At 49.4% G+C, this 13,828-nt stretch overlaps 1 protein-coding gene across 1 annotated transcript; it reads left to right on the top strand.

Moving 5' to 3' along the window:
* Positions 1 to 9,188: 9,188 nt before the first annotated feature.
* Positions 9,189 to 13,612, top strand: LOC103609029 (RUN domain-containing protein 3A-like; the record flags this gene model as incomplete). The annotated part of the gene is made up of 2 exons (XM_008593399.1): positions 9,189 to 9,481; positions 13,351 to 13,612. Coding segments are annotated over exons 1-2 (369 nt in total), but the record flags the coding sequence as incomplete, so codon positions are not given.
* Between the last annotated feature and the right edge of the window lie 216 nt (positions 13,613 to 13,828).

Here is a 13,828-nt window from a genome sequence, read left to right as displayed (position 1 = left end):
AAAAAAAAAATCTGTGAATCAGGCTGAGGCTTTTCCCCTCCTCTGTCAGTTGGTGGTAGGGAAACCCCCATGAGGCCAAAGGTGTGGCTGAGGAGAGGCACAGGTGCAACAGAAGTAGGTGACCTGGGGGTCTGGCTACCTGCTTATGGAACTCACTGTGCCCTTTGGACTGAGCCCTGATGGTGAACGCACTGTTTCCATCACATGGTGGACTATTGCTGTGCCTACCCAATCTTAGGATCTGGTGTATCTGACAACACCCAGCTCACGATGGGCAGCTTCCGCCATCTAATCACACCTGTCTAATGGTCAGGTCTCAGTAGCACATCAGGAGTCTTTTTTTAACATTGTGAACAGTCCTCTGCTGCAGATGGTATGGCATTGCTCCAGAGCCTTTTGGGCTTGCTAAAGACTCCCCAAAACATCCTTGTGCATCACAGATAGATGGCACCTGCTGGGTTATATGGGCCCAAGAGGCAGGGAAGTTTGCATCTTGGCCTGGGCCTGAGGAAGCTTTCTTGGTTTGGGCCCCACTCGAAACCAGCAGCCTTCTGAGTTACCTGATAAATAAGGTGGAGCAGTGTTTTCAAGTGTGGCATATGCTATCTCCAGAATCTGAAGGGGCCTACCAAATTCTGTGCCTCTTTCTCAGTAGTAGGAGGTTATGGTGGTGTCAGACCACTGGACCCCTGTGAATTTCACAAAGATCCGAGTCTTTGTAGGATTTATATTCCACCCTCTGACAATCAGGGCCTTGCCAGAGCATCCAGAACACTTGCTACTTCCTGCTCACCAGGTTCAATTAACTCAATGTCATCAGTATAGTGGATCAGTGTGATGTTCTGTGGAATACCAAGATGATCAGCGTCCCTTCTGACTATATTGTGACAGAAAGCAGGAGAGTTAATATAGCCCTGGGGAATGACCATGAATGTGTACTGCTGTCTGTCCCTAGGGGAAGGAACTGCTTCAAATCTTCCTTCCTTCACCAAATTAACAGCCACATACTAAATGGCAAGGGGCTATGTTGAACTGTTTCAAGAAAGCTATGACATCTGGCACAGCAGCTCAATTGAGGCTGCCACTTGGTTATGTTCACTCTCATCAGCAGTGATTCATCTGGTTTCTGTAAAAGGCAGATTGGTGAATTAAATGGAGATATAATGGTAACTGCCACTCCTGTATCCTTTGTGAGTGACTGTCATCACTGCCATGCCACCTGGGATGGGGAGTTGCTTCTGATTTACTATCTTGGCAGAAGGAGGAGACAGTTCCCACTTGGCTTTCCTACTCTAGGGGCTCTTATTTCTGGAAACCAATGTGAGAGTTCTGCTAGCTGCTAAGTACATCTATTCTGGTGATGTATTCAGGGGCCAGGGAAATATCCACCAGGTGGGTCTAGGGGCCAGGTCTCCTTTTATCACCTGGCCTCTGTGTACCCAACTCTAATACGTGTCCATGATGGCATTTTGGTCTCCTAGTATCAGTGTCAGCTCAGATTCTGTATCCAAAGGCCTGGAAAGATGAGTATTCCCCTTTCTCCAGTGTACAGTTGCTCTGATAAACAGCTATAAGGACCTTTGGGGGAAGAGCGGGAGAACTACTGCAATATAAACTTGCTGTGTCATTGCAGGATTCTTCCTGATGGGGACTCGTCTCCCCTTCAGTCAATGGGCTCTATATCTGAAAAGTGGTTTGGGTCTGGAAATTGGGTGAGGGGTTGTGACTTTCCTTTGCAGTGCAGACATGGGCGAAACTTCTGCTCTCTCGTTCTCCATTTTGCTTATATAAGTCAAGAAATACCTTCCTTAACTGGCTGGCTGGTTAGCTCAGTTGGTTAGAGCACAGCCTTATAATACCAAGGTCACGGGTTCAGATCCTTGTACCGGCCAGCTGCCTGAAAAAAAACCCCAAAAACCAAACAAAAATCTTCCTTAGCTATCCACTTATGTAGGAACACCATGGTCTCTTGGTCATCACAGTAGATCCCTGCTTATCATTCTGGTCTTTCTGCCCATTATGGTAGCATGTCCACTTTAACCAAGTGCTGTCACCTAGCCTCTGTTCTGGACTTCTGTCATACCCATTGTCTCTAGGAAGCCCAGCTCTACAGCAGCTTCCACTAACAATGCTGGCCTGCAGAGCATCCGCCACTTAGCTGCAAATGCCAGTGGTCCTCCACCAACTCACATTTCTTATCACTTTACTGAAGGGAGTATTTCTGGGCCCTAACGAGGAACATGAGGCTGGAGCATTCTCTGGTCTTACATAATAATTTCATCTGGCATGCTCACCTCTCTGAACCTTTTGACCCCTTCCCCAAGGAAATTCAGACTTCTCCACCTTATTTGCTGTAACCATAGATTTTCCCAAACTTTGAAGATCTATCCCAGTGACATATTGCAACTGGCTTCAGGTGTCCTTGCCAAGCTTTAAAAGGTTAAATCCTTAGTCATGGTAGAGTATTCCATATTGATAAACTCTCCCTTATTCTATACTTGTTCTTATATTCAGCCTTATGTCATCCCCCTGACCCCAGTCTAGCAGGCTCAAGATCTGTTCCCAAGCATGTTCTCCCAGTTTCTGCTGGTACATGTCAGCCAGCTCCTGCAGCTCTTTTGGTGAACAATCCCTTTCTTTCCACAGCTGGGACAGTATTTCCCCACTTGGTCCATGATGAGTCTTGACCATAGCTATCGGTCTAGAATCACGAAGGGGAGCCAGGGTTAGGTCTAAAGAGAGCGAGTGTCATTTTGTGAGGCATGTGCCCCAGGGGAGGACTTTACACATTATCCAGGCAAGGGGAGGCTGCTCTCTTCCACCAGGACAGCGAGGCTGCTTCTGCTGGCCCAAAACATAACCCGAGGGTTGCAGAATGGATGTTTCCATATCAGGTCTCAGGGTCCTACGTCTTCCCTATCAGGGCCCTGACCTGCTGGGGCTTTAAGTATATAACCTGCCACTCTCCCGACCAGATTATGGAACTGATTTTCAGCACGGTCTGCCCTGCACAGGCTGCGGCAGATGAGAGTTTCCTTGAATGCAGCCGTGGAAGCCTTCTGGCTTTTACACTGTATGCTGAGCTGATAGTTGGCTGATGTGAGTCTTTTTTTTTTTTCTTTTAGCACTTGGATGGCATTTAACTGCAACCAATTAACTCCACAATCCTTATGATGACTATTTCCTTCATATAACTCGAGTACTAGAGTTATTGCATAGGCGGTTCACTTCTGCATACCACCCCACTTCACCATGGTGAGAGTTTTAGTAATCGGGGTGGCACAGCACTCCAGGGGGTATGAGCACAACTTACCGCAGCAATGGAATCCTTGTTGCCATCTGGATGATAAGAGAACCAATTTCAGAATCCTATCCTGGGAATGTGCTTCATAGGACCACTTTGGATACCAACTGTATTGGTTTTGTCTCCCTCCAGAAGAAGAACCTGAGCTAAGAATTCAAAGGCAAGTGTTTATTTGAGGAGTGATGCTAGGAACCACCNAGAACCTGAGCTAAGAATTCAAAGGCAAGTGTTTATTTGAGGAGTGATGCTAGGAACCACCAGCAAGTGGGTGGGAAAGCAACACAGGAAGGAAAGGAGGCTCATAAAGGATGTGTTATAAGTAAGTTAAAAGACGTGGGCAATGGGATCTTAATCCCGTGGGAGAACTCAGGGAGCCAGTAATAATGTGAGCTGCAGAACCATCCACCTGAGGGATGAGGGAGCTGGAGCATTTATCCACCAGTCTCCATCAGTTATTGGCTGAGGGTTGCTATGGATGGGAGTATAGATCCTCAGAACTTTCAGCCTGCCCAGCAGGCTCCAGTAGCCAGAGAGAGCCCTTAGGTAAAGAGTTGCAGGTTCTGGCAGTTAGAATTCATCCAGTGCGCTCGAGTGTTTAGGGAATATAGGAAAGGAATTGACAGCACCTACTACACCAGGGGAGAAATCCTTTCACCTGGAGATACAACAACCATTCCACTAAATTGGAAATCACCTGGGCTCAGGGCAAAGAAGAGAGTTACTGTCAGAGGTGACTGATACCAGGGGGAAACCGGATGCAGCTACACAGTGAAGGTGGGGAGGGCTGTGTCCAGAGCACTGGGGATGCTCTGCTGTGCCTCTTCCTAACACTCCGTGTCCAGCAGTGTTAAAGAAAATTTATAACAAGCTAATTCGGAGGACTCAGATTCTTCAAGAATGAAGATTTGGTCACACGACCCAGTTAAAACAACAACAAATTGAGGTGTTGGCTAGGAGCAAAGCAAAAATGAAATAAGCAATAGAAGAGGAAAGTCGTAAATATCCGCTTCTGGCCAGTTATAGAAATGAGGATTGTAGAAGCTATGGGTATGTTTTCTCTCGCTTGTTTGTATTACATACTCTCTTTAAATATTAATTTTCCTCTCCTTTTCCCTTATTATTTCCTATGAGAATTGTAATTGGAAGTGAACTTTACTGTCTTTAGATTACAGAACACTGTAGAGGAAACATGGCTGAACTAGGAGAGGTATTAACATCACACAGAGGTGGATGCCACCACTGTTGCACTGTTGTGCAAAGGACGGTTGTGCCTTGTTGGCCAAAGGCATGAAGTTGTTATTATTCAAACATGTATAGAAAGGTGTGTAGATGCTGAGTAGAAAAAGGGGTACACGGTGACAGCGCCTTTCAGTGCCAAATCCATTCTTATTTTCTCTGTATTGGGTGAAGCTGGGACTCTGCAAACTAGTTTCCCGGACTCCATCACTAACTGTCTTTCCATTAGGTTCTGCTAACAGGAGGCACTACAGAGAGACTGGAAGGCAGGAGGAAGGAAGAAGAGACTAGCTTCCCATTTTTTTGGTTTTGTTCAGAGTCATTGTATCATTGGAAGTTGGCTCCAGCCTTCACCTTTATTCCACATTCCAAGAACCAGTTGGCTCTTCTTGGACTCTGAGCCTCTCAGCTCTGCAGGGCCCACCTCTGGCTCCTAGGTCACGGTAACCCCCCCTCTTCCCTTTTGTTTCCTTGGCCATTGCTGCTTGCTGTGATTACCAGTTCTGCTTAGTCTCAGTGTTCCCTTTTTTTGCTCTTTCAGTCCTCCAATTCCTGCGTAACCAATTTCCTGTATTAAATTCTCACTATTTGAAAGACATAATGTGATTTCTATTTTCCTGACTCAGCCCTATCTGATACACAAAATTGCCATCAGAATAAATTGTAGTATAGACATAATTGGCATAGTATATAAGGAAAACGAAGCTCCCAAATATAATATTGAATCTCCCCAATATACTAATGAAACACCTGAAATTCATGTAGTATGACTCTTTCTATAAGGCTTAAACACTGGCAAATCAAAGTATATTTTGTGTTGATGCACACCTAGGTGATAAAACTATAAGGAAAAACAAGAAAATGATTATCATAAAAGTCAGAATATGAAAAAGAACAAAGCTGGAGGACTCAAATTTTCTGATTTCAAAACTTACTACAAAGCTACAGTTATCAAAATAGTGTGGTACTCAATAATGCTGAGCTTTATTTATTTATTTATTTATTTAAAGATGACCGGTAAGGAGATCTTAACCCTTGACTCGGTGTTGTCAGCACCACACTCAGCCAGTGAGCGAACCGGCCATCCCTATATGGGATCCGAACCCGGGGCCTTGGTGTTATCAGCACCGCACTCTACCGAGTGAGCCATGGGCCGGCCCAATAATGCTGAGCTTTAAATGTATGATCTGATAGTACAGACAGTGTAATAGATGATACTGCCAATTATAAATTTTACTGTGTGTCTAATTTTTTTTCCTGTTGAGTGGGTAAAAAAAAAGCAAAAAACAAAACAAAAATAAAAAAACCTTTTAGAAAATGAATTTGCTGTCATGTTTTGTGGAACGAGGGACTATTGAAGAACTTGCCACCATGTGGAGTTTCAGTTTAAGCATGGAAATGGTGCTCATGCCTGATGCTCTAGAGCACCAAGTCTGCTTGAGCCCACTGCGGAGGATCTTTACCGCCTCAGTAAGAGAGAGCAGATACCTTCTGAGAACTATTTACTCCAAAAGACCCTCTGAGTTAATGTTTAAGCTATATTATTTAGACTCATATTTAGAACATGTCACTTTCTCTGAACTGTTACTGCCTGTATGGAGTCATGGACAACATTGAATAACTTTCCTCTAGAAGAATGCAAGCCTAAAGAAACAATACCAACTCAGAAAAAAAAAAGGGTGGTACTGGCATAAAGACAGACATACAGACAAAGGGAATAGAACTGAGAGTCCAGGAATAAACTCTTATGTATATGATCAAATGATTTTTGACAAGAGTGCCAAGACCATTCAATGGGGAAAGGACAATCTTTTCAACAAATGGTGCTGGGAAAACTGGATATCCACATGCAAAAAAATTAATTTGGACCCTTTTTTGATACCATAACTCAAAATTAACTCAAAATAGATCAAAGACCTAAAATTTTAAAACTCTTAGAAAAAAACACAGGGCAAAAACTTCACAATATTTGACTTGGCAATGATTCCTTGGATATGACACCAAAGGCACAGGAAACAACAACAAAAAAAAATAGACAATTTGTACTACTTAAAAATTTAAAAATTTTGTGCATCAAAAGACAATATCAGCAAAGTAAAAAGGCAACCCACAGAAAGGAAAGAAAATATTTGTAAATCATATATCTGAGAAGGGATTGAGATTCAGAATATATAGAGAAGTCCTCGAACTCAATAACAAAAACAAGCAACACAATTTAAAAATGGGCAGAGAACTTAGACATTTCTCCAGAGAAGATATACAAATAGCCAATAAACACATGAAAAGATGCTCAACTTCACTAATCATTAGGGAAATGCAAATCAAAACTACAATGAGACACCACCTCACACTTGTAAGGATGGCTACTACCAAAAAAAAAAAAAAATCAAGTGTTGACAAGGATGTGGGGAAATGGGAACACTTGAGCACTGTCAGTGGAAATGTAAAATGGTATGGCCACTATAGAAAACAGAATGGTGGTTCCTCAAAAAATTAAAAATAGAACTACCATGTGATTCAGCAATTCCACTTCTGGGTATATAACCAAGAGGTGAAAATGGGGTCTCCAAGGGATATTTTTATACCCATGTTCATAACAGCATTATTTGCAATAGCTAAAATGTGGAGGTAATCCAAGTGTCCATTGATGCATGAATGCATAAGCAAAATGTGGTATATCCATACAATGAAATATTACTCAGCCTTAAAAAGGAGAGAAGTTCTGCAATATGCTACAACATGAACGAACCTTGACGACATTATTCTAAGTAAAAATAAGCCGGTCACAAAAAAGACAAATACTGTCTTGTAAGATTCCATATAAGATTTCACTTATATGAGGCACTCAGAATAGTCAAAATCATAGAGACAGAAAGTAGAACGGTAGTTGCCAGGGGCTGGGGGGAAGGGGGAATAGGGAGTTATTGTTCAATAGGCTCAGAGTTTCAGTTTTCCAAGGTGAAGTGTTCTGGTGATGGATGGTGGTCATGGTTGCACATTGTGAATGTATTTAATACCAGTGAACTGTACACTTAAAAATGTTAAGATGGTAAATTTTATGTTATGGGCATTTTACCACCATAAAACATAAATGGAAAAATAAATAAATAAACCCCCAAAGAACATCATGATTGCTACTGGCTGCAGGTCTGGACGCAGGAGGATGAGAGGTGAGGCAAGAGGTGAGGCAAAGGAAGAAGAGAGAGGAGAGACTAAAAAGACCAAGGCTGAGGTCCCACAAGCCAAGAATTGAGGCTGAGGCTGTGTACACATAAGATTCCCATGCTGGGAGTCAGGACCTTCTCGGCAGCCCCTGGGGAGTCAGACCAGGGTCAGGGACTTCTATAGTTCTTTCATCTCCTCCTCCTTTTGTGCTAACAGAGGGTCCCTGTCTTTTGGTCATGTTCAGATGTGAGTGCACATCTGAATCAATGCGGAGACATTGTCCATCCACTAGCAGGGCAGAAGGTGAACTGAGTGGGTAGGCAATGTTGGTGAATAGGTAAGAGCTGAACCCTGGGATGGACATTCCTGAGGGCAGAGGGAGAAATTGGGTGGAGTGCCTTTAATCAACATAGAAAGGATTTCTGTGGAAGCTGGGGATTTCAGTAAGTAAAAGGGGACCCAGCTGAGAATCCTGGAAGAGGCTGAATAGAGGAATGGAGCAGGTGGGAGCAGAGATGTGATAAAGCAAAAAGGAGGCCAAGGGCAATGGAGAAGCCAGACTATGCCTCATTTCCTCCACCTCCAGGTAAAAGCTGCAAACAGTTTTGCAGGGCCCTCCTGGCCTTGCACAGGATCAGTGACCCCATTCAGAGAGAGTGGATGGTACCATGCAGCAATGCGGGCAGCCAATGGTTTAACCCTTAGGCCAGCTAGCCCTGGGATGGTGTGAGGGGGATGGCTGCCACTCTCTCCTGTTGCCTTGGCACCACTGTGGGCACCGGCTGTACCGCTGGGAGCCACCACAGAGCCCAGGGTCCTTAATTGCCAGTCTGATTCCCACTCCGTCCTGAGTGGTTCCAGGCGCTGGGCTCCTATGGCTTATTCTGGATTCCCACCCTCCACCCCAGAAGAGGTCGGTTCGTCCAGGCTGGTGCAGACAAGTCAAGCCCGAGCACAGACAGACAGATACGCAGTCTCTCTGGCTGCTCCTTAGCCTCCTGGGTAGGCAGCCAAGGGCCACCTGCACTCTCTGAACTCAGCCCCCGCCTCTCTGAGAATGCCAAGACTGAGGGGTGGGGGCGGGGCGGGGATGGGGGTGCAGGAGGTGAGGACCTCCATTCCCCAGGCAGCGGGAGGGGACCAGAGATAGACACCACCGACTACAGGTCAGGAACAAGACAGTAGAGGCATCAGAGCTCAGAGACGCCAGGCGAGGAGTTCCGGACCTTGAGTGCGGGGGTGGCAGACAGACCCCCTCCACCTGCTTCCAATCACCGCCTCTCCCGGGGACCTCCTCCGCCCTCCCCGGGGCCCCAGCCGTTCCCCCTCCACACAAAACCCACACCCTCTGCGGATTGGTCCCCGGCCTGCTGGGGGGCGGGCCCGAGGGCCCTGACGTCACTGGCTGGGGGGGGGGCGGCTGGCGGGGGGGTGAAGGGCCCCGGCTCAGCACCTCGGAGAGCTCCCTCCCCGGCCTTGTTTTGCTCCGGAATCGCCGCCGGGGGAGGGAGCGAGGGGGCCGGGCACCGGGCGCAGAGGCAGGGGGATGGCCGCGGAAGGGTCGAGGAGGCCCGGCGGACAGAGGGCCCAGCCCTGATCCAGAGAAGGGGCCGGGGCGCCGGGTGGGGTGGGGGGCAGCAGGCGGCGGCAGCAGCGGCCGCGCATCTGGATGGAATCGAGCTTTGTCCAGACCACCATGGCTCTGGGGTTGTCCTCCAAGAAAGCGTCTTTCCGCAACGTGGCCGTGGAGCGTAGGAACCTGATGACCGTGTGCAGGTGGGCGCCGCTGGCGGGCGGGGTGGGGTGGGCAGGGAGAGGGGCTGGGGCGGGCTGCGGAAACCTGGCCTCAGCGGGCCCGCGGGAGGATGCCCAGCAGCTGCGGAGAAAAGGAAGGGAAGCCAAGGGTTTAAAAGAGCGCGTCACTGTCCCTCCCCGACCCAGAACCGGGAGGGGGTTGAAGTCTGGTCCTTACCCTTGTAGGCCAAGCCAGGCCTATGCCGGGCTTGGGGCCTGGGGGGTAAGGGGTGTCTAATTGGCACTGCAGCTTCCTGTGAGAACCAGGAAGTGACATTGTGCGTGGAGGGGGTGAGGGGGATGGCTGGCTTCCTTGTAGGGAGCAGGCTGGGTGGGCAGAGGGAACCCATGGGGATGGGGGGGTGAACGCCCTCCGAGCATACCCTCATTACCAAATCCTATCAGCCTGGCCTCTCTGGGGTGGGGCTTTCCTGGGAGACTTTCTGATGCTCAAATCCTGGAGCAGGAATGGTGTCCTGTTCCATCTCTGGGCAGCTGCAGCCTGTGGCAGGATCAATTGAGCATGTGGGCAAAGCAGCTGAATCCACGCAGGGAAGGGTGAGGGTCACTCACTGCCCATGCTGTAGGAAGGACAAAAGACCTAGCGCCAGAAGCCTGGGTCTCATGGGTTCAAGGGGAGGAGATTTGGAGGGCAGGGCCACTGGTCCCTGAGAGGCTGTCACACGGTTGGGAAGATTTGCCTGCTTTCTTGGGGCCCAGGAAGTGATCCTTCCCACTTCAATCCTGCAGTGATTCACCCTCCCTGTCCTGCCCTGAAGCCAGGAAATAGCCAGCTGCTCAGCCACTCTCCCTGTAGCCTCCACCTGCACTCACCTCTCCCTCTGGGGTCCCCATGTCAGCTGCCTTCTCCACTAGCAATCTCCCTTGCCCCCCATTCCCACCAGGTGTTGCCCTCCCGGGGCGGGGTGCTCTGGGTGCAGGGCTCAGTTGTCTTCCCTTGTCAGCCCCGTCTGCCTGCACATAGGCCTCAGCCTAGCTCCTTCTCCCAGGAACCAGCGTCCACATAATGCCCTGGCTCCTGTCTCCTATAGCTCCTTCCAGGCTCCTGGACACACACCATACTGCGCCTTTCTCACACCATTTCTCCTTGTCAGCCCCGTCTGCCTGCACATAGGCCTCAGCCTAGCTCCTTCTCCCAGGAACCAGCATCCACATAATGCCCTGGCTCCTGTCTCCTATAGCTCCTTCCAGGCTCCTGGACACACACCATACTGCGCCTTTCTCACACCATTTCCCCCCTAGTGCCTAGCACAGCGCTGCGCACATCAGACCTCTGTAATAATGCCTGGGATGTTATGGAAGGTTTAGTGCAGCCATGGCCCAGCCCAAAGTGCAGGCTACCACCTCTATCCTCAACCCCCCAAGCACTGCCAGTGTGGTGTAAAATAAAGATTCCTGTCTTTGGGGCCAGATGGCCCTAGGTTCAAACTCTTACTTCATTGGTTATTAGCTGTGCGACCTTGGGGAAGTCTCCTAATCACTCTGGGCCTTAGATGCTTTATCATCCCCATTTTATAAGTGACAGCCATACCAAAGAATGGTAATGACATCATCCATGTAGGAGCCTAGCTTGGTGCCTGGCACACAGAAATGGCTCTGTCCTGATGACACCCTTCCTGCCCCTCACTTCACTCCTGACCTCCTAGGTTCCTCTTATTTCTCTTGCCTGCCAGGATAGCTGAGCCTCTTAAGTGTGGGGAGGAAGGAGAGAATTCTCCTTGGCCTAAGTTGGAAAAGCAGAGGTTCTGGTGGATTGGAGGTAGCGTAGAGCTCAGGGGTGAGGGATAGTTTTGGGGGATCGGGGACATGACAAAAGCTCAGAAACCCCTCGGGCCCCTGCTGCCTCATCACTGTCACATGATTCACCTCCAGCTCCCAGAACAGCTCCCTTTAGCAGGCCATGGGCTCCCCTGGGCCCTGGCCTTCCTGTCTCCATGGTAACCAGCAGCAGCTATGGCACCTTCTATCAGGGAACACACTATGGGGTTCTTGGGGGTGATGACCAGCTCTGCAGCACCCGAGACCAGATGGCAGATGGCTGCCACACTGAACCAGCCCCAGTCTCCCATTCGAGGTCTGACCCAGATGACCAGAATAAATCATCAAGTTGAGGAGGACAGGGTGCATAATGCCCTAAACACAGGCTCCCTCCAGGCAGGGCAGGCCTTCCCATTAATGGCCCAGCTCCTCACCACCCCTGTCCAGTAGCTCATACATGCTCACCTTCTCCCACCCCTGCCTATGATATGAACTAAAATTTAATGAGGCAAGTATTATTATTCCTGTTTGCATCTGGGAAGAGGGGACCAAGGCCATGTAAGTGTCACAAGGAAACAGGATTTGAATCCAGCAGGCTACCTCCCCCTAGTGCAACCCCAACACTGACCTGGCTCTCATCTCAGGCCAGACCAACTCTAAGCCCAAAGGGAGGGGCCATGGGCTCAGCTGTGCCATTGGCCTGCGAGCCTCAGAGGCCAGTGCTCCAGAATTGGAGGAGGCTGCTCAGGGCCTTGGTAATTGTGACACTGCCAGGAGGCCACAAGATGTAGCAGAAGGAGCAAGGGCTTTTGAGTAAGACATACCTGCCTGACTCTTCATGAGCTATGTGACTCTGAATAGATCAGTCCACCTCTTGGACCCTCAGCTTCCTTATCTGTAAAATGGGGATGATGGTGATAACAAGAGGACCTACCTCCCAGGGCTGTGGTAAGGATATATGAGGGAGTACATGCAAAGCATCATGCTTGGCTTATTATAGGGCTTCATAAACATAGAAAGAAACAAAGGTCAATTCCAAGCAGCTCCCATATCTGTGGACACCCGCCCCTGCTCTGCCACCCACAACAGGGCAATAATGGGATGTTAGGAGCTGTGTCCTCATCCCTGCTCCATCCCAATGCAGGGACGGCACATGGAGATTGCAGGGGTAGGGATGCAGAAGGGGTCTGAGGCTTTGAGCAGGATTGAAGAGAAGGATGGGGGCGGCTTGGCTCCAGTCCTTCAGCCCCACTGCCTTCCCTTTGCTCCCTTCCTCCCCAAGAAGCCAGGTGTCTGGGCCCCCAAGCCCCTTCCAGGGATCTGCTGCTAATGCCCCCTCCCACCCAGTATGTGTGTGAGACCCACACCCCGCACCACCCCCCATCGTGCTCTGCACTGCCTGGTTCTGGGCAGCTGGTGTGTGGGTGGCCAAGCCAGGAAGGAAAAGGGGGAAGGGGGGAACCCGTGTTCTGAGAGCCCACCTGGCCACCCATGCATGCCCATGCTCCGTGTGCACAGGGCCAACTCACATGCCCTGGCACAGGTGGTCCCCCATCCCCAGAAGAGACTGAAGGTTGTTCCAGCAATAGCAGAAGACAGCTCAGGGCAGGGGCACAAACCAGTTTCTGACTCCTAGTTCACACCCAACTCGCACACATAGAGAGTGCAGCTGACAGTGGTCAAGGAGGAAGGGATTCTGGGACAGCGACAGCCCCTGGCTCTTGGTGCCTCATCTTTCTGCCTATTGTCTCATCCCCTCTCAGACCTTGTTCCTGAAGCTTCCTTTCACTGGCTGTCACCTCTCTTGTCACCAACTTTGTCAACCAGTCTCCCATCTGTCATCATCCCTCCCCCCACGCCACCCTCTTACTTCCCGTGACATGGCACCTCTGTGGTCACTATTGTCTCACCTGTCTCCCACTTTCCCTCTGCCTTCCCACCACATCCATGCCCTTCATGACTTCTTTTCTGTTCACCACTCCCTCTCTTTGCCTGACACCCTTCCTCTACCACCATCACCCCATCTTCTCACCTGATACCCCACTGCCCCGTCTGCCTACCCCCCCACCCAGGTTCTCTGTGAAAACACTGCTGGAGAAGTACACAGGGGAGCCCATCGATGACTCATCTGAGGAGTTTGTTAATTTCGCAGCCATTTTAGAGCAGATCCTCAGCCACCGTTTCAAAGGTGGGCCCAGGTTCCTGCCCCTCGTCACTCAGCCCTCCCAACTCCCAGCCTTTAGCTTCCAGTCACCCCACTCTGATATATTCCATGGCTTTCTGAACCCCCTCATTGACCTTGGCCTTCACCATGAGCTATGCACAGAAGCTCAGGTATAGAGCTGGGAAGAGGGAGAGGTCTTCTGCCCACAAGGCCCATCATGGCTTTCTGAACCCCCTCATTGACCTTGGCCTTCACCATGAGCTATGCACAGAAGCTCATGTATAGAGCTGGGAAGAGGGAGAGGTCTTCTGCCCACAAGGCCCAACCACAGGCATGCAGCTATATGCTGGTGTGCCCTTTGCACACACACATGTGTGCACGTTTGG

This window comes from Galeopterus variegatus, unplaced genomic scaffold (genome assembly GCF_000696425.1).
Source record: "Galeopterus variegatus unplaced genomic scaffold, G_variegatus-3.0.2 Scaffold9097, whole genome shotgun sequence".
NCBI classification, from domain to species: domain Eukaryota; kingdom Metazoa; phylum Chordata; class Mammalia; order Dermoptera; family Cynocephalidae; genus Galeopterus; species Galeopterus variegatus.
The sequence above is the reverse complement of the archived record's forward strand: the minus strand, read 5'-3'. Positions and strand labels throughout refer to the sequence as shown.